The sequence below is a fragment of the Rhinopithecus bieti genome, unplaced genomic scaffold, assembly GCF_001698545.2.
Source record: "Rhinopithecus bieti isolate Rb0 unplaced genomic scaffold, ASM169854v2 scaffold_45617, whole genome shotgun sequence".
Classification (NCBI taxonomy): Eukaryota; Metazoa; Chordata; class Mammalia; order Primates; family Cercopithecidae; genus Rhinopithecus; species Rhinopithecus bieti.
Window position 1 is genome coordinate 165399 of NW_016819136.1, and position 27437 is coordinate 192835.

The 27437-nt window shown below is 38.7% G+C and overlaps 1 protein-coding gene across 3 annotated transcripts in view; it reads right to left on the reverse strand.

The window, feature by feature from the left end:
• The window catches only part of BTLA (B and T lymphocyte associated), a 37360-nt gene extending 10214 nt beyond the window's left edge, over nt 1-27146 (reverse strand). For 2 of the 3 annotated variants that reach the window (XM_017858610.1, XM_017858608.1), the window contains exons 1-2: nt 26779-27110; nt 7071-7385 (exon numbers count right to left, since the gene is read on the reverse strand). In XM_017858610.1, coding sequence (XP_017714099.1) covers nt 7071-7385; nt 26779-26866 — 403 coding nt within the window. In that variant the 5' untranslated portion in view covers nt 26867-27110. Of the gene's footprint in view, nt 1-7070; nt 7386-26778 lie in introns of all 3 variants that reach the window. The other variant, XM_017858609.1, reaches the window with a different exon arrangement.
• Between the last annotated feature and the right edge of the window lie 291 nt (nt 27147-27437).

Here is a 27437-nt window from a genome sequence, read left to right on the forward strand (position 1 = left end):
AGGGGCAATTGAAACTGCACAAAAAGTGGTTTGGTATTCAGAGTGGTAACAAATGTTGTCTATTGATGCTGCAGCTGCTGTTTAGTTAGTGATCAGTCAAACCACTGCCAGGTGTGCCAGAAACAGCTGTCTGGGGGAGAGTCTTGGATAGCAATGGGGGCTAAGGTTTCTACAACAGATATCCTAATACAAACAAATCTGCTGGATCAAGAAGATCCAACTTCTGTTACTTCTTTAACCCCCCCCCCAAAAACTAATTTCCTTAATTTTACTTGATTAGTTTGATCAAATAAAACTAATTCAGAACAAACTCTTTCTCTATTTCAGAACAAACTCAAAACTCCTCCAACTTATTTTGAGTTTGTTCTGAAATAGAGAAACAAGATAAAGAACTGAAATTGATTGAGAAAATGATGCGGGTGTACACTTGCATATGTCCAAAACCAGAGCTAGCCTTGGGGAGGATTCCAGTGTTTGCACACTACCAGAGAATCCAACAATCCATCTCAAGATAAGTTAGCATCATTTGTGGAACATCACCCCAAGATCATTGACACAAAGTAAATTCCTGGGCTTATTTTGAAGCTCACTGAAAGACTGTAAATACAACACAATCTTCGTTTGCCTGCTTTGATCTCCTCTTCCCCATTCCTTAAGCATAAGGACACAGTATAGCCTGTACAATGATACCTCTGACACCTGGAATAAAAAGAGGCACATTCAGCAGGTGCTCCAAATCAGGGTGGAAGTCCACAAGGACTTCCTGCCCTCTCACTCCACACCCACTTTCCTGCCACAGATAATGATCACATTTTGAGGAAGTTCTTTTTTCATTTTTCTTTTTTTTTGAGACGGAGTCTCGCTCTATCACCCAGGCTGGAGTGCAGTGGTGCAATCTTGATTCACTGCGGCCTCCACCTCCTGGGTTCAAGTGATTCTCCTGCTTTAGCCTTCTGAGTAGTTGGGATTACAGGTGCCTGCCACCATGTGCAGCTAATTTTTTGTATTTTTAGTAGAGATAGGGTTTCAGCATGTTAACCAGGCTGGTCTCAAACACCTGACCTCAAGTGATTTGTCTGCCTCGGCCTCCCAAAGTGCTAGGATTATAGGCGTGAGCAACCACGCCCAGCCTTGGGGAAGTTCTTAATCAGAAACTGACGAAAGGAAGTTTGGGAAGGGTGAAGTGGCAGCCCAATGGATGTTTCAATGACTGTTCCCCAGCTCTGTCAACTTTTCCCCTAGGACTTTGGCTTGTTTTACAGAGTCCTAGGGGAGAATAGTGCTTGGGAGAATAGTGCTTTCCCAAGAGCATCCAAGCCCCAATGCTGTCACAGACCTGTTCCTACATGAACTTTTAACTTGAACATAAACAGCAAAAGAGGGTCACATATAAAAACAAGAAAATGTCCAAAATCACTTTGGAAATATATTTCACAGGAAAAAACAAAATATTTTTTATCAGATCTCCAAAATTTCTTTATGAAAAGCATGGTCCTTAAACTCATTTCCAAAATATATTTTTCTCCTCACCTTATACTTGGTTCACTGAGCACTTTCAGGTTCAGAAGGAAAAGGAATTTTCTTTGACCCTCCCTGTTATTTTGTTTTATTATTTTGTTTTGTTATTTTGTTTTCTCACCTAGATTAAATTAGTTTTAAATCCACACAGAGTTTAAATTAAAGTTAATTCCTAAACAATTTACCTTTTGTGAAGGAAGTAGAAAAAAAAAAGAAGAAATATTACACAAATTCCTGCCTTCCAAGACATTATAATCTTTCATGGGACCTAAAGCACATTTCTACACATTACTACAGTGAAAGGAAATGATAAGTGAGAGGCACAGACCTTAAATGGCATACAAATTGGTAAAAAGGAGTGATCCCTTCCCTTCAGGTGATCATGAAAGGCTTCCTTAAGAACTTGGAAAATAAGCTGAGATTGAAAGGAGGGGTAGAATTTCCATAGGTGGAGACAGATGAATGGGTGCTCTACAAGTGGCAAGAGCAGCATAGGCAGGGCTATGATGAAGATGTGGTTATGGCAAGTAAGGCCATTAGGCTAGAGTTGAGAGGCTCTATATGAAATGCAGAAACAATCTAGAAAGGTGGTGGGATCAAACTGTGGAAGAATTTGAATGCTGGTTAACAAAGATGAGCCCAATATTGTGAGCACTGGGGATGCTATGCAAGAGAGTGGTGTTACGAAGGAAGCGTATGAGGTAAATAAGTGTATTTGGCTGAAATGGACCAAAATGGGGAAACACTAAAGACAAAGAGTCCAATCATAGAATTTACTGGAATTATTTAGAAGGAAGATAATGATGGTGGGAGATGCTCATAGAAGCAATTGGAGGAAACACATCACAGAGTGGAATGTTGTGGAGAGACAAGAGTAGGAAGCAAAGAAAATTCTCTGGGATTTTCCATAAGGATCAAGAGCATTAATTAACAAACTGATAAGGAAGGGAGTGATAAGAAGGGTAGGTGAGTAGGAAACTAGGATTTGAAATGTTCAGAAAAAAAACTGACAAGGCCCTTCATGTCTCCTATTTAGCTCTTAGACTTTCTCTTTGACCACTTCATACTTCACGTACTTTGTTCCATAAAACTCCCCAGGGCACAGGAATTAGGAGGGAATGTTATTCCCTTTCCCCTAAAGTTGGGCTCTTTCCTCCACAAAATAGACTGTTGATCCTAATCTCAGCCCCAACTTGATCCCTAGAATAGGCACCTTTATGCACTTTACAAACTATAGACTATCTTTAGTTGCCATGAATGATCCAAATATGGGATAGAGCAGAAATTGTAATGTTACTTTTGTGTAATAGACTTTTGTATCACAACTAATTATTAACTTCTGACCTTGCATCTGACCTTGGCTAAATTCATCTCTTGTATAGAAGTAGATTAGTTCCCATAAAGAAAGACTGAATTACACAAGAAGGCTTCTCTTCCAAGGAAGGTGGACTCAATGCCTCAACATTTAATTTTTTATTAATATTAATATAAATTTTATTAATTTATTAATGTTTATATATTATATAAAAGTGAGCTTAATAGCACATAATTTATTCAAATAGTATAATCTCATATCTGAAGAAATTAACATTTTGCAGAGTTTCCTTATTTTTGTAATTTAATTTTGCGCTGTTTACAAAACAGTAATTAATGTGGACGCGGAGGCCGGCTGGGTGGCTCAAGGCCTGTAATACCTCAAGCACTTTGGGAAGGCCGAGACGGTGGAATCGACGAGGTCAGGAGACTCCCGAGACCATCCTGGCTAAGCCCACAGTGAAACCCGTCCCTCTACTAAAAAATACAAAAAAAAAAAACTAGGCCGGGCGAAGGTGGCGGTGGCGCTGCAGTCCCCAGCTACTCGGGAGGCTGAGGCAGCTCGACAGAATGGCGTAAACCCCGGGAAAAAGGCGGAAGCCTTGCAGTGAGCTGAGATCTGGGCGCACTGGCACTCCCAGGCCTGGGCGATAGAGCGAGACTCCGTCTCAAAAAAAAAAAAAAAAAAACCAGTATTTGTTAAAAATTCAATATTTTGTCTCATTAATGTGAATTAATAATGCAATTCTTTCCAGAAAGTGTTCATTCCATACATCCTTAATGTAGGCTTCTCCAGGTTAATGAAGACAATGTTTGTGCTTTGCATATACTATATTCTTTAATTCATTTACAAAGAAATATTTAGTGAGCCCCTACCATGTTCCAGGTACCCTGACATCTATCATACAGAGCAAAGATGTTTAAGACACAGCCTCCATCCTGAAGGGGTTTATCAGCCAGTGCATGGATGGTCACAAGTAACTAGCACTGAGCTTGACGCTGTATTTGCAAAAGTGGAGTCCCTAACTCTGCCATCGATTTCTTCTATATTTCTATATTTCATAATTGAAGGTTGCTGCTATCACTAAAGTGCTCTGCATTTTTTCATGGGGCTGCTGTAAGAAATTTGAAACTGACTGAAAGCATTTTAAAAGAATTTCAATGGGTTCCTTCATTGTGCTAATTTGAGGGAGTTGCAAGACACTCAAAAGTAAGCATATAAAGTAATAAATTAATGTCAAAAAGAACAGTTGTAAAATGTATGCATTCAAGTGAATGATGTCCATAAAGGAACTAAACTGTATGAGGGTGCATCTAGAGTTCAGCTATGCTACCATTGCAATAATCCTCTTTTGAAATTTCTTCTTCCCGATAACCTTAAGGGTCAATTTATGAGCAACAAAAGAAACTCCAACTTATTTCTTATAATTAAAGGGCGCTCTTTTTTGATCCAAATATATTTTTATTGTGGTAAAATGCATATAACACAAAAATTACCATTTTAATCATTTAAAATGTACAATTACATGGCATTTAAGATATTCACAAAGTTGTGTAAACATGACTACTCTCTAGATTCAGAACATATTCATCACCCCAAAAGAAAACCTATTAAGTAGTCATGCCACATTCTTTATTTCCTCAGCCCCTGGCAACCACCAATTTACTTTCTGTCTCTATGGATTTGCCTATTTTGGATATTTCATAGAAACAGAATCACATCGTATGTAAACTTTTGTGTACATCTTCTTTTACTTAGCATAATGTTTCTGAGGTTCATCAATGTTGTAACATACGTTAGTACTTCTTTCCTTTTCATGACTATATAGCATTCCATGTGTGGATAAACTACATTTCCTTTATCCATTCATCAGTTGAACATTTAGATTGTTTCCACCTTTTGGCTATTGTGAATAGTGCTGTGATAAACATTCACGCACAAGGATTTGTGTGAACATATATTTTAATTTCATTTGAATATTTACTTAGGAATAGAATTACTGGGTACTGTGACAACTAGGTTTTATCTTTTCAGGAACTGTTAGACCACTTTCTAAAGTTACTGCACCATTTTACATTCTCATCAGCAATGGATGGGGTTTCTGTTTCTTCACATCCTTGCTAACACTTCTTATTTTCTTTTTTTTTTTTTTTATGCTAGTCATTCAATGGGTATGAAGTGGGTTTTCATTGTGGTTTTGATTTGCAAATCTCCAGCAACTAATGACATTGAGCATTTTTTTTTCACATGTTTATTGGCCATTTATATATTTTCTTTGATGAAATGTCTATTCAAGTCCTTTGCTCATTTTAAAATTAGGTTGCAGTCTATTTGTTGTTGACTTTTAGTGTCTTTTGATGCACAAGTGTTTAATTTTTATGACGTCCAATTTATCTATTTTTGGTGTTATTGTTGATTACGCTTTTGTAATCATATCTAAGAAAGCACTACTAAATCCCAGATCAGAAACATTTATCCCTATGTTTTCTTCTAAGAAACCAAAGTTTTATTGTTTTATATAATGTAGTTTTTATAGTTTTAGCTCTTCTACTTAAATCTCTGACATTTTGATTTCTTAAAATGTGGTGTGAGATGAGGGTTCAAATTCATTCTTTTACATATGAATATCCAATTATCCCGGCACCATTTATTGAGACTATTCTTTACCCACTGAATAATCTTGGCACCCTTATCAAAAATCAATTGACTACAGATGTGTGGAGTTTATTCTGGACTCTCAATTCTATTTGCATTGATCTCTTTGTCTATCCATATGACAGTTCTACTGTTTTTTGTTTTGTTTTGTTTTACTGTCATTTTGTAGTAAGTTTTGAAATAGGGAGCTTCAATTTTGTTCTTTTTCAAGAGTGTTTTGGCAATTCTGGGTCTGTTGCAACTCAATGTGAATTTTAGGATCAGCTTTTTTATTTCTGCAATAGCAAGAAAAAGCTGTCAGGATTTTAGTGGAACCGCATTGAATCTGCAGATCACCTTGGGGAATATTGCTATCTTTGCAATATTACATCTTTCAGTCCACGAATACAGAATGTCTTTGCATTTATTTACATATTCTTGAATTTCTTTCAGCCATGTTTTCTTTGTTCAGTGTACAACTCTTGTACCTCTTTGGTTAAATTTATTCTTAAATATTTTATTCTTTTTGATGCTATGGTAAATGAAACTGTTTCCTTAATTTTCTTTGTGGATTGTTTATTGCTAGTGTACAGAAATATCACTGATTTTTGTGTGTTGATCCTGTATCATGTGGAATTGCTAAATTCATGTATTAGCTTTAATAGTTTTAAATAAATTTTTAAGAATTTTTCTACACGTAAGTTCATGCCATCTGTGAATAAAGTTTTACTTCTTTTTTTCTAAGTTAGATACCTTTTATTTCCTGTTCTTGCCTATTTGCTCTGGCTAGAACTTGCAGCTTAATGTTAAATTGAAATAGCAAAAGCAAGAATCCATGTCTTGTTCCTGCTCTTATGGGAGAAAGCTCTAAGCCTTTCACCACTGAATATGATGTTGGCTATAAAGTTTTATAAACCAAATGTTTTTTACTCTCACTTACTCCCCTCTCTATGTATTTTTTCATGTTTTATTCAGCTTGGTTTCCCCCAGCTTAACTTCTATCTGTCCTTCCTCAGTTGTCAAAGCACATTAAAGGCCTCTGTCAAGGAACAGGGGAGAGAGATGAAGCTCTGAATATTCCCAGAAAATCATTAGGAAGTCAGGTTAGTTGTTTGCTGTTTTTCCTCTAAACAAACTGTGAACTATTAAGAAGTGTGTAATTGCTTAAGCACCACAAACATAAATTCAAGAAATTGTAATGAACAAAAGTAAAGAAGAGAAAAATGGGAAAAAAAGAAAAGAAAAAAAAACCAAAGACAAAGAATCACAGAGCTATTAGCAACTATAAGTATTCACTTTATAATTTTTTTGATATTTCAGTGGTCTACTTTTGGACTTATCAAATAAATTTTATAATCCCTAAAGTCAAAAACAATAACTTTTATTATCTATTTCTCTACTCTCCTCTATCTCACTCACCTCAAACACACACACATACACACACATATGTACACACCGGCACATAACAATCTGTGAGGTGTAGCAGATTTCAGATGTGCTATGGGAGTTGACTTTCTAAAATAATCACTTGAGAAACTGAATCCCCCTCTTCCTGGAAATATTATGAGAAAAATATCCGATGGTCTAGATATTGAGAACTCACCTGTCACATAAAGAGTTGTTGAGTGGCTTTCAATGACATTAGACAGAAAATTTGCAGAACAGCGGTATGACCCATTGTCACTAGGAAGCACTGGTTCAAAATGTAGAATAAAAAATGAACGGTTCTTCTCTTCTTTCCAACTTGTGTGTCTATCTTCAAGTTTTACACATGTTGTTCCATTGAGCTTGCACCAAGTCACACGAGGCCTGTTAGCACAGTATTTCACAGGGCATTCTAGTTTAAAGGGATCTCCTGCGAAGATGGAGTGATAGGATTGTCTCTTTATATAAAGCTGTACATCACATGATTCTTTGCCTAAAAGATAAAAACAAAACTAAAATCAAATATGTTCTTCTGGAAGTACCATATATATGTGACTTCATTAGTTCTCAAGCATTATTTAGTAATTTTCAAAAACAATTCCCCAATTTCTAGTAATTAAGCCTCACTAGCAGAATGTCTCATATATATTAGGCACATAATAAATATGTTTAAAAGGTAAAATAAATCATTTAATCCTCTGTCAGGCCTCTGAGCCCAAGCTAAGCCATCATATCCCCTGTGACCAGAATGTACACATCCAGATGGCCTGAAGCAACCGAAGATCCACAAAAGAAGTGAAAATAGCCTTAACTGATGACATTCCACCATTGTGATTTGTTTCTGCCCCACCCTAACTGATCAATGTACTTTGTAATCTCCCCCACCCTTAAGAAGGTTCTTTATAATCTCCCCCAACCTTAAGAAGGTTCTTTGTAATCTCCCCAACCTCGAGAATGTACTTTGTGAGATCACCCCTTGCCCCCAAAACATTGCTCTTAACTCCACCGCCTATTCCAAAACCTATGAGAACTAATGATAATCCCACCACACTTTGCTGACTCTCTTTTTGGACTCGGCCCGCCTGCACCCAGGTGAAATAAACAGCCTTGTTGCTCACACAAAGCCATTTGGTGATCTCTTCACACGGACACGTGAGACACTGTCTTAGTCTGTTTTCTGCTACTATAACTGAATACCTGAGATTGGATAATTTATGAATCATGGAAGTTTTACTTGGCTCATGGCTCTGTAGGCTGAGAAGTCCAAGAGCATGGTGCCAACATCTAGCAGAGGCTTTGTGCTGCATTATCTCATGACAGAAAGCAGAAGGTGGAAGGGAGCACATAAGACAGAGAAAAATGGGGGCCAAAATTTATCCTTTTATCAGGCACCCACTCCCATGATAACTAATCTATTCTTACAATAAGGGAATTAATACATTCATAATCTACTGATGTCTTAAAAGTTCCACCTCATAACACTGTTACAATGGCAATAAAATTTCAATATGAATTTTGGAGGGGGCATTCAAACCATAGCATTCTGTCCCTGGTCCCCGAAAACTCATGCTCTTTTCATATACAAAATACATTCATTCCATCTCAATAGCCCCAAGAGTTTTAATTTATTCCAGAATCAACTTAAAACGCCAAATTCAGAGTCTTATCTAAATCAGATATAGGTAAGATTCAAGGCACGATTCACTGTGAAGCATATTCCCTCCAACTATGATCCTGTGAAATCAAAGCAAGTTATCTACTTCCAAAATACAGTAGTAGGACAGATATAAGATAGACATTCCCATTCCAAAAGGGAGAAATAGACAAAAATGAGAAAGTAACAGGTCCCAAGTAAGTCCAAAACCCAACAGAGAAATAAAATGGCATTGCTGGGCTTGGTTGATGCTTCAGCACTCACAAGTTAGAGACTGCTACTTATGCTCTCCCAGGCTAATGTTTCAGGCTAATAGCTCCACAGTTCTCGGGTCTCAGTGGAGGTCCACTCCCATGCCTCCACTAGGCACTGCCATGGGAGTGGACTCTTCCTGGGCCCTCAGGCTGTCCACAACATCCTTTGAAATCTACATAGAGGAAGTTGTGGTCCACGCTTCTTGCATTCTGCTAGCCTGCACACTTAACAAGTGCGTGCCACCAAGGTTTACCAATTGCACCTTATGGAGTGATGGGTTGAACTGCACCTGGGTTCACCTGAGCCATAGCTGGAGCAGCCAAGGAGCACTGTGCTGGAATTCAGAGAGCAGAAACCTGCGCAGATCTGGGCAGCAAGCCTGTAAAAGGCACTCCAGTTTCCTCTGAAAACAATTTGCCCTCTGAGCTCTGAGCCTATGATGGGAGGGGCAGCCTCAAAGGCTTTGAAATGCCTTCAGGGCCTTTTTTGCAACGTCTTGAATAGCACTACACTCCCTTCTATCCGTATTAATCTCTTTAACAATGGTCACTAGGCCACACCCTTAGTATTTTCTCCCAAACATGCCTTTACACTTTTTATATGGCTAGGCAGTGAATTTTCCAAATTTTTCTATTCTGCTTCTCTTTTAATTATAAATTCCATGTCTAAGTCATTTTTTTCCCTCCTGCCTCTTACTGTAAGCAGTTAAAAGTAGCCACACAGCAGCCTAAATGCTTCGAGGCTTAGATATTTCTTCCACCAGATATCCTAAATTATTGCTCTTAATTTCTACTTTCCGTAAAGTCCTAAGACATAGATACACTTCTACCAAGTTCTTAGGAACTGTATGACAAGGATGGCCTTCACTCCAGTTTCCAATGGCTTGTTCCTCATTTCCCTTTAGTTATGCACTTTGTGTTGATTTGTATTTTTTTATTTTCCAGTAAAGTTAAGGCTAAGCACATGATCCTAAAAGTATTTTCTTTTAAATTATTTTTTTCTCCACTCTTACAGTTCTTTCTTAGCCTTTATTTCTATGTTTTGAACTACCCCCCCTTAGCAATATGTCTAATTCATCTCCTTCATTTATTTATTTCACTCATTTTCATGCATTCTTCTGAATAGATTTACAGTATCATACATTATAATGACATAAGCATAATAGAGATTATAGCCAAAACTCTCTTTTAAATACAAAGACAGCTAAAGGCCTTGACTGTGATCACACAGCTTGTCAGATGTTGAACCAAGGAGCAACTTTTGACCCTGAGTTTCACATACATGTCTATCCAGAACAAGGTTTCACCTCATTTCTACACCCTTGCCAGCATAAATATTCTCATTGTATCTATTTTCTTACACCTAATATACCTTTCACTCACATCCTACTTAAAAACCCTTCCTGCTCACATCTCATTAATCTCTGCTCAGATTAATAGAAACTTGATTGAGTTTCCAGGAATCAGAGTGAGAAAAAGGACCTGCAGAAAACTTTTAGAACCTCTTAATATTTATTTATTTATAACTGCTTTGAGACCTCAAACAAGTTCACTTTAAGACTTCTTAATTCAGTTGCTTCCAAAAGTTCAGAACTAAAATGAAACCAAACTGAAAGGTAAGTTATAAGGATGAGGTTTTCAAAAAAATGAAGAGAAAGGGTAAAATATTTTACCAAAAGGAAGTGTACCTGAATGTGGTTAGACTTACAACAAAAAAGTCAGAAGGCCAGAGGCAGAAAGGTCAAGTGAAACTCTTGTTTCCAGAAGTCCGTTCCTCTCCCTGAAATTAACAGACTCCCTCAGCCTCCTAACTTCCTTTTTAATTTTCTTGGATAAGTCAATAATAGTTTATGGAGCCTATAAGTCTGTGCTAGAATTATGAAAAGCAATGAGATGGTTATAGTCAAAGATCTTTTACCCTCAAAGAGTTTACCATTTAATTGGTAAGGCGGGAGTATGTAACAATGAGGGCACCTTTCTTTTCTTTTCCTTTCCTTTTTTTTTTTTTTTTTTCTTTTTTTCTTTCTTTCTTTTTTTGAGACAGAGTTTCACTCTTGTTGCACAGGCTGGAATGCAATGGCACGATCTTGGCTCACCGCAACCTCTGGCTCCCGGGTTCAAGTGATTATCCTGCCTTAGCCTCCTGAGTAACTGGGATTATAGGCATGAGCCATCAGGCCCAGCTAGTTTTGTATTTTTAGTAAAGACAGGGTTCCTTCATGTTGGTTAGACTAGTCTTGAACTCCCAACATCAGGTGATCAGCTCATCTTGGCCTCCCAAAGTGCTGGGATTACAGGCGTGAGCCACCACATCGGCCAGAGGACACCTTTCTAGAATAAATTTACTATATACCACTCTTTGTTTCTTTCAGTTTACTGAGCTGAAAGCAAGGCTTGAGGGACTTTGCATGCTGGTTGTTAGGAAGCCTAGGAATGAATCAGACAGGATGTCTGCATTTGTGGAGCTTGCCTTCTAATGGGAAATAAAAATGAATGACAATTGGGAGAGTGTTATATAACACTGTAAAGAGGTATAAACAAGGTTGGGCATGGTGGCTCATGCCTGTAATCCTAGCACTTTGGGAGGCTGTGGCAGGTGGATCACCTGAGGTCAGGAGTTTAAGACCAGCCTGACCAACATGGTGAAACACCATCTTTACTAAAAACACAAAAATTAGCCATGTGTGGTGGCGCATGCCTGTAATCCCAGCTACTCAGGAGGCTGAGGCAGGAGAATTGCTTGAACCAGGGAGTTGGATGTTGTAGTGAGCCAAGATCATGCACTCCAGCCTGGGCAATGGAGTGAGACTCTAGAAGAAAAAAAAACCAGAGGTACAAACAACTTTGCATGGGTCTGCAGAAGGTTAACTTCAGCTGGGACAAAGCTTCATGGAAAGGCAATACTTGAGCTGAACCTCGGTAAATGAGTAGCCCTTTGGCAATCAGAGCAGTGCATGGGACAGGGGAGGTATTTTAAGAGTGAGGAAATGGAACGGAAAAGTCTTAGAGACCAGATATCTCATGATAGATTTAGATCATTGATACACAACTAGATCATGGTTTTCTGACATGATGACATAGAGACCACCGGTTGTTTCAGAACAAATGGAATAAACATTAGGCAGGAGTTTAAACTTTGCTTATCCACCATGAAAAAATACAATGCCTAATTTTGGGGGATATTTATAAAGGACATGGAAATAGCTGAAAACGAGACTATTCCTTTGAACATGTCTGTTTCAAATGCTAACACATTGAGCGAATTTGAAGATAGTCCCCCAGTTTTGCTGGTCTTCAGTTTCTTCAAAATAAGATGAAAGGGTTGAGCTGTAAAAGTAAGAAAGTTCTAACTCATCATCCCCTGACCACACAAACACACACAACTTCACCTTCCTCAATGTGTGACTGAAACTATGAAATCACTTTTAGCCTGCAATTTCTATTTCTATCACAATATATTACCTTTCTATTTAGCCACAGGGCTATCACTTGATGTTAGTGGCACAATTAGACATCACTTCAAGTTCTGTCTTTTGTGACTGTATGCTCCGGAGCAGTGCACAAAGTGGGTTAGGGCTGGAGAAAAGAGCTAGCTTTTTCAGTTGGTGACATCACTGGTTCACAATGGGATTATGGAAACATTGCAGTTCCTAAATATTCTTATCAGCAGGATAATGACCATTCACAATCATACTGACTGGCACAGGAATTTTTCTTGAATGGAGGAATGAACCGATGATGAATGCAGGCTTGCAAATAGGCATTAAAATGAAGAGGACTCCCTCTGTGCACAAACAAGGTATTATAATACTTCCTATCTCTCAGAGGCTAACACTGATGTTTATAGTGTAAAAATGACCCACTGAGACAAACAGCGCAATTCTATTTTTTTTTTTAATTTATATATTTTTTGAGATGGAGTCTCATTCTTGCCCAGGCTGGAGTACAGTGACGTAATTTCGGCTCACTGCAGCCAGCGCCTCCCAGGTTCAAGCGATTCTCCTGCCTCAGCCTCCCAGGTGGCTGGGATTACAGGCGCCCACAACCATGTCCAGCTAATTTTTGTATTTTTAGTAGAAATGGGGTTTCGCCATGTTAGCCAGGATGGTCTCGAACTCCTGACCTCAGGTGATCCACCCACCTCTGCTCCCAAAGTGCTGGGATTATAGGTGTGAGCCACCGGGCCCTGTCGACAGATAGCACAATTCTAATTGTCCATCTGACAAGCTTGTTAACACTCCTTTTTGCCTGTCCTGAATTATGCATATCCATCTGATGATACTCAGGACACACAAAGCTATCCCCCAAAAGTTTGTCTTAGCAAATAAATATTTCCTGAAGAGGAATAACTATGACAGTTGCTTTTGGCTGTTACTCAACTTCCAACAATCAGTTATTTTATCTCATTTTGTATTTATTTATTTATTGAGATGTAGTTTTGCTCTTGTTGCCCAGGCTGGAGTGCAATGGCGCGATCTCGGCTTACCGCAACCTCCACCTCCCCGGTTCAAGCAGTTCTCCTGCCTCAGCCTCCCAAATAGTGGGAGCTATCAGTTATTTTTATTCTTGCTCTTATTGCCTCTGCTGTTTTTCTCAAGCATTCGTGTCTGATGATAGGAAATTTTCAGTGCTAAACATAATTAAAATAAATACATGCAGTAAAAGAATAAAAACTTCTGGCCGGGCGCGGTGACTCAAGCCTGTGGTCCCAGCACTTTGGGAGGCCAAGGTGGGCGGATCCTGAGGTCAGGAGATCGAGACCATCCTGGCCAACACAGTGAAACCCGTCTCTACTAAAAATACAAAAAATCAGCCGGGCGCGGTGGCGGGCGCCTGTAGTCCCAGCTACTGGGAGGCTGAGGCAGGAGAATGGCGTGAACCCAGGAGGCGGAGCTTGTAGTGAGCCGAGATGGCGCCACTGCACTCCAGCCTGGGCGACAAAGCGAGACTCTGTCTCAACAAACAAACAAACAAACAAAAAATAAAAACTTCTACTTCCCTCCAGGCTCTTATATAATGAAATATCCCTTGTTAAGTCACTATAGGTTTAGGAATTCTTTCATTTTTAAAATTTTTATCAAAATCACTAGTGGTATGTATATTCCACGATCAGGTGGTACCGATTATATTTTATTTTAGGTCCAGAGTACATCATTTTGAGCAACCCCTTTCTCTATACGTAAAAATATTTTCAGAAATAATCATGAGATGAAACAAGTAATAAAATGGCCAGAAAAGAAATATAGATAATGAACATTGTCTTCTGTTGAACTTCATGTATAAAACCATGCAAATTAAAAAATGTTTAAAAAAATATTAAAATACAAAAAAGGAAAAATGCACAGATAATTATTCAATCATTTTTATATCCACCAAAGCAGTATGAACTTTGATTCTTTAGTTATAGTCTGATATAACAGTTTATGTAAATAATTGTCCAATGACTAATCAATGAGTTGTATTAAAAATGAAATTCTACAAAGATACAATTTAGGTAACTACTAAATTGTAACACTAAAGTTTTATTTTCTTGATTTCTTCTTTAGTTTTAAAACAACATTTAAAAAACACATTTCAATTGTAAAAATATTAATCAATCTAACATTTCATGCATGAAATAAAGTTGCCAAGCTGAAGATGTTATACATCACAATTTGTATCCTTTTCACTGTTTTAATTTTTTTTTTTTTTTTTTTTTTTTTGAGACGAAGTCTCGCTCTGTCGCCCGGGCGGGAGTGCAGTGGCCGGATCTCAGCTCACTGCAAGCTCCGCCTCCCGGGTTTACGCCATTCTCCTGCCTCAGCCTCCCGAGTAGCTGGGACTACAGGCGCCCACCACCTCGCCCGGCTAGATTTTGTATTTTTTAGTAGAGACGGGGTTTCACTGTGTTAGCCAGGATGGTCTCGATCTCCTGACCTCGTGATCCACCCGTCTCGGCCTCCCAAAGTGCTGGGATTCCAGGCTTGAGCCACCGCGCCCGGCCACACTGTTTTAAATTTTAAACACAAATAAAAATTCAAGACGTTTGCACCAAATGACAAAAATGAAACAGCTCCTGTTCTGCTTCTTTGTCCCAGCATTCTCTGTGGTATTGTTGTTTATTTAAAATGGAATGTTGAAAGACTGGAGTATGTAGTACCACCGAGACTGAGGGCACAAAGTGTCCCTGGAGGAAACTGGAGAGATTCTGGACATTATAAATTTACTATCAAAATGAACACAAGTAGCTGAATTGTATACATCCAAGGCCAGCTCTATAACTAGGAATTTCTCTGAGTTAACTTGCAAGTAGAATGCAAAGTTTGTCAAAAGATATATACTACAAATGTGCTAATTTGAAGCTTACATATATATTATAAAACTCAACAGTAACCACAGTATTTAGAACTTAGACCAAAAATATTTGAAGGGTAAATATTTCACCCCTGACATGGTTCATATTTGCTAGTATATGGTGATAATTAAAAGGAAACTGGCTGGGCGCAGTGGCTCATGCCTGTAATCCCAGCACTTTGAGAGGCCAGGGCGTGTGGATCACCTGAGGTCGGGAGTTCGAGACCAGCCTAACCAACATGGAGAAATCCTGTCTCTATAAAAAAATACAAAATTAGCTGGGCGTGGTGGTGCACTCCTGTAATCCCAGCTACTCAAGAGTCTGAGGCAGGAGAATTGATTGAACTCAGGAGGCAGAGGTTGCAGTGAGCCGAGATCATACCATTGCACTCTAGCCTAGGCAACAAGAGAGAAACTCCGTGTCAAAAAAAAAAAAAAAAAGGAAACCAACTTGTAGTTGTTTTTAAATTCAGTACAGACAGTGGACCCACTTGTTCACACCTAGGAATGTGGATATCCCACTGTCCTTGACACATTAGTAACAAGACAGTTTCTAGCACAAAGAATAAGCTGAAAGTCTTACATCACTTTTCAATTTTGCCATTAGATTTTTATTTTATTATCTAGGATATGATATAATCTCTCAGAGCTTTCAGATCCCTCAAGAGGAAGATAGTCTTTCTCGATGGGTCAATCAAGAGAGGCTTCATGGGGGAAGATAAATCTCTTTCTTCTTCCAAGCCAACCCCCGGGCAAACTTGGTCCTCCGCTCGTTATCACAGTATAATACCATCATCTACCTAATTACATTGGCCAGAACCTGGGGAGCCATCTTAGTCTGATTCCTTGTCACTGTTCCTTTCCATCAGCTGCGAAGTTCAATTGATTCAGGATGGAAAATGTCTTCCATATTTGTTTCCATGACACTGCCTTAATTTGGAGCTCATTCTGTTTCATGTGGATTATTGTCACAGCCTACCAAATGGTCGTCTACATTCCAAACTTGGCCTTGTTTCCCTCCCTCCACCTCAATCCATTCTCCGCATCACTGTCACTGTTTGCTTTTTTTTTTTTTTTTTTGAGACAGAGTCTCGCTCTGTCGCCCAGGCTGGAGTGCAGTGGTGCGATCTCGGCTCACTGCAAGCTCCGCCTCCCGGGTTCACGCCATTCTCCTCCCTCAGCCTCCGGAGTAGCCGGGACTACAGGCGCCCGCCACGGCGACGGGCTGATTTTTTGTATTTTTAGTGGAGACGGAGTTTTACCGGGTTAGCCAGGATGGTCTCGATCTCCTGACCTCATGATCCGCCTGCCTTGGCCTCCCAAAATGCTGGGATTACAGGCGTGAGACACTGCACAGGGCCTAGCCCCTGCTTCTTTATGCAAACTCACCATACCCTCATATCCCCACTCCCTAGCGAATGTCGAATGCTATTTTGTGTGACATGCATCACTCTTTATAATTACATATGTTCATGTTTCTGTCTTCTATCTAGTCTGCTACTTCCTTGATAGTGTGTTACCTGTCTCTGCATGAGGAGTTGGACTTAGAAAGGTATAAAGATGAGAAAGCATGATGTGCCCTGAGATTGAATAGAAAGACGTTAATGGAGCACATAATCCCCTGTTCACAGCTCTGTTTCTATGTAGTACTGGCCGCACAGCAGAGTCAGCTAAGCCCTTAGAGAGGTGGGCTAAAAGGCAGAGAGGTGAAGAATATATGCAACTCAACATACCTTACAATGGTTAAGTTTTAACCACTAAAGAAAAGCTAGACTTTACAAATATTCAATTTGAAAAGGCCTGATTTATGTCCACTCAGGGGTGGATATTAAAAATATTTAACAAGTGACACTCCATGGCCATCCAGCTACACAGACCAGCTGATCAGAAAGGAGTGCCAGCCACAAACAACTGTATAGTCTTGTAACTCCCAACCAAGCAAGTGTAGTTGCTGAGCTGAAGAGTGTAAGTAATTTTTGAAACCAATTAGCCATTAAAAAAAAAAGGGTTGTGATTATGAACATTTTGCAAAATACCATTGTTTCTTGTTTTTAAAGACCATATGTTTTGATTATAACCATTATCATGAAGAAAATCTCCCCTGAGTTTCACTATGCCTCCATTGAAAAATTCTTACAAACTTATGGAAACTTCAAAGTGGTTACAACCATGGAAAGAAATGAATTACTGTAATGAATGCAGATTGCCCTAACTTGAGCTAAGAAAGTGTCAGAGTTTAACACAGAAATCAAACAAATGATTTTTTGAGAAACTAAAATGATTACTAAAGGTATAATAAACCAACAATTTTCTGTGACATCAACCAGGATTTTAGCGTCTATCAGGAGATACTATCATAGATAAACAACAAACCAAAACTTCAGATACATGGTGGGGAGGCTACAGAAGGAAAGAAGTCTTTACACTCAGCAGCAAAAAGGCCTCCAGATGGTATGTTCCGCCTTACTTTAGAAGGCTGGAATGGCAGAGAGGAGGGAAGAGATGATGGCCACCAGGGAAGGGAAATAATCTGTCTCCCAAATCTTCCCTTGAAATTAGAGTTTAGGGATCCCATAAGGCAGTGATTTGCACACAGTCGGGGCAAATCCACACACAACAACAGCAGCCATGGAACCATACTTCAAAGATCTTGGGAGGACATTGACTTGCGCACCTTCGGAAATCACATGCACGACATCAGAAAACCCAGATAGCACACTTTCCCATCATAAACTAGCTGACATACACTCACAAAATCAGAAATGTGGTGACATGAGGCTAGGGTGGGGGAGTTCCACCTCATATAGAAAGTATTCATTTAATGTATTATGTAATGTCTATTAAAGGTATTATTTTAACTCTACGGTAAATAAACCCACTCCATAAGTCAGATATTCTCAGAAGTACTAGGAATACCTGGAGAAAATTAAATAAGTGTGATACACACATACATATGTTAAAATCAGAGCTTCTATTGTAAAAGTGACTATGTTACTTTAAGGAAAACCCTGTGATTGTTCTCACGAGTACGGTGAAAACTGACTGACCCTCAGTCCCTTGTGTAAAATGAAAGTATATTTACATACATCTCACCTGAAAAACAACACTAAAGATACAGATCACAGACAATACAGATCACGGACAAGGATGTAGTATGCAACAGTAGATTTAACTTACTCTCTGTGGATATTACCTGATATTGGTCTTTAGACAAGAAGAGCCATTTTCTCCCTGTGTAAACACACACACACACACACACAATCTAAAATTTCCTTCACAAAAATGGAACTGGAAAGTATTAATGCCAAGAATACACAGGGCCTAAGTCTACATTTATGCCCATTATTTAAAAAAAAACAAAAACAAAGAACCATGAAACAAGAAAATTGAGGGCATTTTCACAATCATCTTTTATTATTATTTCCTCTTTAAAATCCCCTTCTTACAAAAATATATCTCTTATATTCATATATGAAACGTTTCTTTAAGTGTAATACCTTTCATATGGTATTAGCACACTTTAAAATAATTTATTCTACAGTGGGAATACCTCATTGTTAGTGTAGTATGACTATTTGGAAAGTAAATTTGAAGATTGATCTCTTCAATGCAGTTGTATTGAGCAACCGAAGACTTTAAGCCATATATCTCTTGATTTTCTCATGTTTGAAATAATTCTAAACTTGTTTTGTCTAAAATCAGTCATTTTAGTATTTGTCATTGCTTTTTCCGGCATCTAGCAAAGCTTACAAAGTCCCCGTGTCATTTCCTCTCTTTGAGATACTTAAGAGTAGAACAAGAAGAGATCTTTAGAGGTCATGAGGTCAGATGTCCAATGGAAAGTTTAAGTTACGTTTAGCAGATCACCTCTAGAATCACTGCTACACATTCTTTGCCACTTGCCCACAAGTACACTCCACCTCACATTATCTATGCGCTGTAGACCCAACCTAGATCTATCTTAACAGGAGGAAAAAAAGCATATGACTAATATTTTCAAAGTTCTTATTATGAAGTAGGCACTTTTAGATACCAAACATGTATTGTTTCATTTGACCCTCACAATGATTTTATGAGGGAATTACTATTATGGCCTTTATATTTAAGTTGAGGAAACTGGGTATTAGAGAATATAAACCACTTGCCCAAGGTCACTAACTGATGGGAGGAAGAGTCAAGACTAGGACTTTAACCCAGGCCTGGCTAACTCCAAAGCACAAGCTCTTACCCAGCAGGATTGTTGTGAAAGTAAATGAGAACATATAGGAAATATTCTTAGCACTATGCTTGGCACCTAACAACAAGAATAAGTACCAGATATTATTGTTTTCTGATAGGATGAATTTAGGGAAGTCACACAGAAGTTGAGTCATTGTCCAGAGGTGTAAAGCCTGAGTGGTAAAGACAAGATGGAAACACAGAAGGCTCTGCTGTGAAAAATTACTCCTAACGACCATTCTAGGGATCAGCAGTGGTGCATAATAACTGGTATATACACCAGGCAAAAAAAATATAGATTATAGAGAGAAGAAAGGCAGCACATCCAATATAAGCATGATCTTCTTTTATGTGAGAGAGGAAATTCTACAGAAATATATTAACCAGCAAGGCTTGCCTTGGTCAAAACTAGAAAATTGAAAAAAACTTTGTCCTTTGGTAATTTTCTAAGCTTGCTTTCAGGATTTCTTCATTACATCTCTGCAGAGTCACAAATGTCCCCTTGCAGTTCTACCCTATTGGTCACTGACTTTGCTTCTGTAGGCCAGAAGATTCACATGCATTGCACCCCTTAGAGCCCTGTCTAAGTAACAAGGATGAGTTTCTGGTGGTTTTAGTTGGTCAACATGTAATTATTGCTCTTGAATAGTAAAAGCTTTTAGTCAACTTCATGAGTCCTAAAGAACAATGATTTATGTTGACTATGTAGAGAATAGCTCTGGTCCAGAGAGACTTTGATTGCCTGTTACACACAGGCCCTGTCCTTCAGAGAGGCTAAGTTTTCCACCTTGGTCACAGGGACTTGAGGAAGAAACACAGGGCAGCAAATGCAGAGAGCATACCTGAGAAGCTGTTGACAGTAGCATCAGTGAGCACCTCTGGCATTTGATCAGAAACCAACATGAGTATTTCTAAATATTGACTTCAGTGGAAGGATGGTTACCTGTGATGTTCAGATTAAGTGTGGCTTATGTATTGTGATTGGAAAGGGAAAGTCAATCTCTACTTTCTTCCCAGATACTTCCTCATATCTCTAATACATTCTGCCACAGACTGTATTAGAGATATGAGATAGACATCACACTGAGATTCATTGGCATTTTCAAAGCCCTTGAAAATAGTAAACAATACTTATGTGGACAGAATCTGCTAAATGTCTTCCAGTATTAATTCTCATCTAATATTATAGACAAAAATGAAGTGGGGCCATAACCCCGCAGATAAAAATCTCAATGCCCCAGCCTCCCTTGTAGCCAACTTATTGGATATTAGGCCATTTGTGATGTGTGTGAGTTCCAGGTTGTACTTATAAGATGAACATGGTTATCAAGAAGGCAGAAAAGAGAAACTAAAGAGCTCTGCCAGCTAAACTTGATGTTTTCCTGGGACTAATCTAACACTCTTCTGGACTCTGTTCTAAGTGAATCTCAAATTGCATATGTTTAGATTCTGAATGTACTAAAAATGACACCTCTGCATGCATACACATAGACATATGCACAGAAGCCACTTCTTCCATTGAGATAAACATGTAAATCAGGTCCATAACCACGAGAGTATACCAGAAAGGTACAAAATATTGAGCTTATTTTGAGGTAAGAGAATGGAAAATACTAGAAAAGTGAAACAAATCACATATGATACAATTCACTGACACAATACAACTCAAGCTGCATGATTCTCAAACACTATTAGCATTTCTTGGTGACTAAGGACAAGTGTAGATAATGCTTTTGGCATTTTTGTCACAAAGTCTTCATGACAAAAATGCCAAAAGCAATTGCAACAAACTGAAGAACTTCTGCACAGCAAAAGAAACTATCATCAGAGCAAAAGGCAACCTACAGGATGGGAGAAAATTTTGCAATCTACCCGTCTGAAAAAGGCCTAATATCCAGAATTTACAAGGAACTTAAATAAATGTACAAGAAAAAAACAAACAACCCCACCAAAAAGTGGGCAAAAGATATGAACAGACACTTCTCTCTCTTTCTTTTTGGAGACAGAGTCTCACTCTGTCACCCAGCTGGAGTGCAGTGGTGCAACCCGACTCACTGCAACTTCTGTCTCCTGGGTTCAAGCAATTCTGCCTCAGTCTCCCAAGTAGCTGGTCTTACAAGCATATTCCACCATGGCCAGCTAATTTTTGTGTTTTCAGTAGAGACAGGGTTTCACCATGTTGGCCAGACTGGTCTTGAACTCCTGACCTCAAATGACCTGCCCTCCTCAGCCTCCCGAAGTGCTGGGATTACAGGTATGAGCCACCATGCCAGACCTAAACAGACACTTCTCAAAAGAAGACATTTATGCAGCCAAAAAACATAAGAATAAATTTCAACATCACTAATCATCAGAGAAATGCAAACCAAAACCACAAGGAGATAACATCTCACACCAGTCAGAATCGCGATTATTAAAAAATCAGGAAACAATAGATGCTGGCAAGGCTGTGGAGAAATAGGAATGCTTTTACACTGTTGGTGGGAGTGTAAATTAGTTCAACCATTGTGGAAGACAATATGGTGATTCCTCAATCTAGAACCAGAAATACCATTTGATCCAGCAATCCCATTACTGGGTATATGCCCAAAGGAATATAAATCATGCTACTGTAAAGACACATGCACATGTATGTTTACTGCAGCACTATTTACAATAGCAAAGACATGGAACCAACCCAAATGCCCATCAATGATAGACTGGAAAAAGAAAATGTGGTACATATACACTATGGAATACTACACAGCCATAAAAAGGAATGAGATCGTGCCCTTTGCAGGGACATGGATGGAGCTGGAAGCCATCATCCTCAGCAAACTAACACAGAAACAGAAAACCAAACACTGTATGTTCTCACTTATAAGTAGGAGTTGAACAATGAGAATATATGGACACAGAGAGGGGAATAACACAAACCAGAGCCTAGTAGGGGATGTGGGGAGAGGAGAGGGAACTTAGAGGATGGGTCAATAGGTTAAGCAAACCCCCATGGCACACATATACCTATGTAACAAACCTGCATGATCTGCACATGTATACTGTTTTCCTTTTTTAGAAGAAATAAAGTAAAAAAAAAAAAAAAAAAAAGAGAGTAGATAATAATATCAAGAGTAATTTATAGAAGACTTTTGTCAACTCCAAAATTTTATTTGTGGTTGATTCCCAATTGTCACCCAATGTTACTTTAACAGGACTATTAAATTAATGAAATGTTGGACTAAAATATAAAAAATTAGCTAAATATGCACAGCACTTAATGGCATACCATGCACTATTCTAAGTATTTTACAGAATTAATTCACTTAATAGTCACAACGACCTTATAAGATTATTCTCCCATTTTTTTAGATGAGAAAACTGAAAACCAGAGATTTTATAGTCACAAAACCATTAAATGGTAGACATAGGATACTAATCCAGGCAGTCTGGCTCTAGAGTCCCTGATCTTAGCCACTATACCACACAGCTTCTCCAAGGAACAAAGAAAATGATTATTTTTTGGACCTGATTACAAATGCCTGTAAATAATTTTCTTTCAACAATTCTGGACTCTGCATAAAGATGAAACTCACAAATAATGGAAATTAAGTAGGAAAGTCCCAATGAGGCAAGATAAATAGCTTTGACCTCAACTTTACAATAGACGAAACTTTGGTAGTAGGACAGAGGAAGCAAGAAATTTAAAAACTTCTCTGTCATAGGAAAGTATATTCAAGGTTGCAATCAGCACAAGGTTAATCTTTTCATGCTTTAATTCAAGAAGTCCTGTAACCACAGAATGCATTCCTAAACATTTATTTAATATGTGGCAGGTATTATTGTAATAATACATAGGCACTTGGCAGAAGACAGAGCTCTATCTCTAGCATTCCTCCATATGTACATTTCAGTAGGAACAAATAGCTGAAGTCATAGAAATATGCCTTATAAAGGTACTGTGCTACAAAACCTGAACTTCAAGGAATGATTTTTTTTGACCCAAAGATATGGCCAGTTTGTGGTAGAGCAAAACAATCTGTGTGGGATGTGGAATATGGTGTTTAAAAGCTGGTCCATAAACCATACTGGACCATCATAACAAAGGGTAAATATGACACAATCCAGATCAAAATGGAGACGTAGCCCTAACCACTGTATTCTTGAAAGAGCCAGAATACAGGTGTCCTTCCCTTACTGAACCAGACTAGGATTGCTTTTTCAAAAAATCACAATAACCAGTAATCAATCAAAGAGCTCCAATTGCCTTTATTCTGGATCCTATACGGTGCTAGGCGATACCCAGACATTAACTGCAGTGTTCCCGCCTGACTAAAGGTGGAATCCTTGGTTGATCCTCAACTGAACTAGGGTCTAGGGCCGCCTCAGACAAACGGTCCAGGACGATAGGGCAGACAATGGACAGAGACACTTGCGTTTGAAGTCTAGTTCTTACCAGCATGATCTGCCCATGAAGGGAAGGTGTTGACATTTTTATTACTTCTATCAGGACAGAAATTGTATGCCACACACTGAGGGGCAAGTTTCTCTAATTTTTTGGAGAAACACAAAAACTAAGCAAGCATATTTTTGTAATAAATAAGGATCTTAAACAGGAAGCTTGTAGAGAACATTACATTTTTTCCAGCCTTATTATAGACGCAGCCTCACTCCTAGGAACAAGGACACGGATCTCACATGGCTTTGAAGTAGGGGGAAAAATCTTCAAAGGCTATCTTGAAACACTTCAAAAATGTGTTACTGTAAAGAACTCAGCAATTAAGTAAATCACGGGAAATCCCCAAGATATAAGGTAGTTAATGTGGTTTTAAGAAATGGAGCTGCCAGCTCTGCCTGGGAGAACAAATTGCACCAAATGTTCCTTCTCTTAACCTATAGCTTTAATTTAATACAACTGATGCTGCAATTATATCAACTGGTATATATCTGACCAGCACTTCACTCAAGTCTTTCCCTTTTTTGTTTGAGTGCAGCGGTGTGATCTCAGCTCACTGCAACCTCCACCTCCTGGGTTCAAGCTATTTTCCTGTCTCGGCCTCCTGAGCAGCTGGGACTACGGGCACCTCCCACCATGCCCAGCTAATGTTTGTATTTTCAGTAGAGACAGGGTTTCACCATGTTGACCAGTCTGGTCTTAAACTCATGACCTCAGGTGATCTGCCCATCTTGGCTTCCCAAAGTGCTGGGACTACAGGCTAGAGCCATGGCTCCCAGCAGTATTACATTTTCTGAATAATTTGATTCACTATATTTTGGGCTAAATATATTGCAAAACATATTGTACTTATTTATTTTATTTTTAACTTTAAAAACTCAACTATTTTAAATAATAATGTTAAAACATAATTCTCATTTAATTACATAGAAGTTGCTTGGGAAAATAATTTAGGAAAAATACCACTAACATTTATTGAGTTTTAAATATGTGCACTTACTGTGCTAGGGACTTTACCCATATTATTGCATTTACAGTCTTCACAGCAGCCCCATAATTTAGGTATGATTATTATCTCCATTGTACAAGTGAGGAAACTAAAGATAAGAGACTTAATCAATGCCATATGGCGGAGTCAGTAAATTAACCCAGTTCTAACACCCAAGTTCACTTTTGCAAACGCTAGGTTGCACATTAGGAGAAATAAATGTCATATCCCACCATCAATGTGGTTTAGCACTGAAACTCAGTGTTCTTAATTTCATAAAGTAGTTTATGTGTCCTTCAAATGGGGAAGAATTCTATTTAATAATATTTGACTCCAGTTGTGGCTATGTGACTGTAGGCATCTGATGGAAGGTGGGAAATTGTCAACCATCTAAGCACCTAGTCGACTTAATACTGGATACTTACAAACATAAAGATGCTTAAGTAACTAAGGACTTTTTCACTTTGTACTTGGTTGTATGGCATCCTGGCATCGTAGAGACAAATTCCAAACTACACAGCTTAAAATTATAGATGGACTTTCCATAGAACCTCAGTGGTCAGATTTTCTAATTTAAAATTGCAGTAGCCAAACTGGTAAATATGTGCTTGTAGGGAATAATAAGACAGAATATTTAAAACCTGAAGAATCGCCGGGCATGGTGGCTCATGCCTGTAATTCCAGCACTTTCGGAGTCTGAGGCAGGTGGATCACCTGAGGTCAGGAGTTCCAGACCAGCCTGCCCAACATGCATTGTATCCATAGCTTGGCTGACTTTCTTAAAAAACAGGATGATGGCAAGAAAAGAGAACTGAGTAGATGTTATAAATAGTTAAGTACAAATCTATCACTACTTCTTGTGAAAATGCTCTGGCTGCCACACTGATGATGAGTAGCTAGCTCGTTCTTTCCAAACTGAGTGCAGTAGAGTTTTGCAGTGCTCAGTTGGGTGGGACAGATGTTGGATAATCCCAATTATCCAACATCTCTACTAAAAATACAAAAATTAGCTGGGTGTGGTGGCAGACGCCTGTAATCCCAGCTACTCAGGAGGTTGAGGCAGGAGAATCAATTGAACCCGGGAGGCAGAAGAATTGATTGAACCCAGGAGGCAGAAGCTACAGTGAGCTGAGATCACGCCATTGCACTCCAGCCTGGGTGACGAGAGCAAAACTCTGTCTCAAAGAAAATGAAAAAATAAAACCTGAAAAATCAGAAGCTTCTGATGAGCCACTCATAGGCTTTTCCTCTTGATAATATGTGGGCTCCTGTGTCAATATAAGGTAGCAAGCAACTTTACAACAAAGAAGAAATTGACTTTTTTTTTTTTTTTGCCTGAGTAAAGTCTTTGCAGGGGTGGCTAAATGTCATCTTTGCAGAATCCAACTTATTTTCTGTGTTCAGTTGACAACCAAGTAGGAACCATTCCCTTTCAACAAAATAGAAGCAATAACGAAACGTTCTACTCCTATATTTTGTAGCATTTTCTCAACTGGTATTCTCACGGCATACACTTCAACGAAGCAAGTATAGAGATTTTATTTAGAGACAGTATTACATACCATGAAGATATGTATAACCCTGATTATCCAACAACTCTCCTACCCAGCTGAGCACTGCAACACTCTACTGTACTCAGTTTGGAAAGAACGAGTTATCTATTCATCATCAGTATGGCAGCCAGAGCATTTTTGCAAAAGGTAGTGATAGATTCATACTTAACTATTTATAACATCTACTCAGTTCTCTTTTCTTGCCATCAACCTGTTTTTTAAGAAAGTCAGCCAAGCTATGGATGAAATGCCTATGATTTAGATAAATGAAAACTATGTTCTAATTTGGTTTATGCTCTACGATATCTTCGGTAAGCAAATGTAACTGCTTGGTTTCATCTACGATTACCCACTTACTATAAACATTACACTGTACTAAGTTCAGCAAGGGAAAATGTTGCCTCCAAGACCCCCTGAGAAATAAAACTGGAAATAACTTAAGCAGGTGCCTTACCATGGATGTTCCAGATGTCCAGATATGGGATTAGGAAGACGACCCAAAATAATTGCCCACTTCCAAGCATGGCAGGCAATGTCTTCATTTCCTGTACATATCAGGGATGGAAAAACTGCTCAAGTAGAAGGCTTTGCTTTGTCTTCTGAGTGCTGCAGAGTTGGGTCAGTTTACCTACCCCAGTGGCATCTGTGAAATAACTAAAAAAAAAGAAGAGAGAGGTGGTAAGAGAGGAGAGTAGGAAGAACCTGGATGATTTTGTGAAACAAAGTGAACAGAAAGATGATGTGGTACTCTGTCCTGTGGTTTTTGCTTCTTGTCAGGTTGGCTGTTCACTTTCAAACACTCTGATCTGCAAAGCAGCTCAGTCCTTAACTTCTCCTTCCGCTCTACCAGTTTTGCCCCAGCTTGAGGTTTTTCCTGCACTGTTGAGTTCAGTGAAATGAGCAATTAAACTTTAAAGAAATCTCTATTGTCACAGACTTTAAGTTGAGATTTTAATCAAATTAAGGTCAGGAAATTTATGGTAAAACTATCAATGGTAAATATACATTTTCCCCTTTGTGATAGTTTGTGATTATGAAACTTCTTTTATGTAAAAGATTTTAGGTTTCTTTTTTTTCCTGTACGTGTCACAGTAAGATGAGACTGCTTATTGT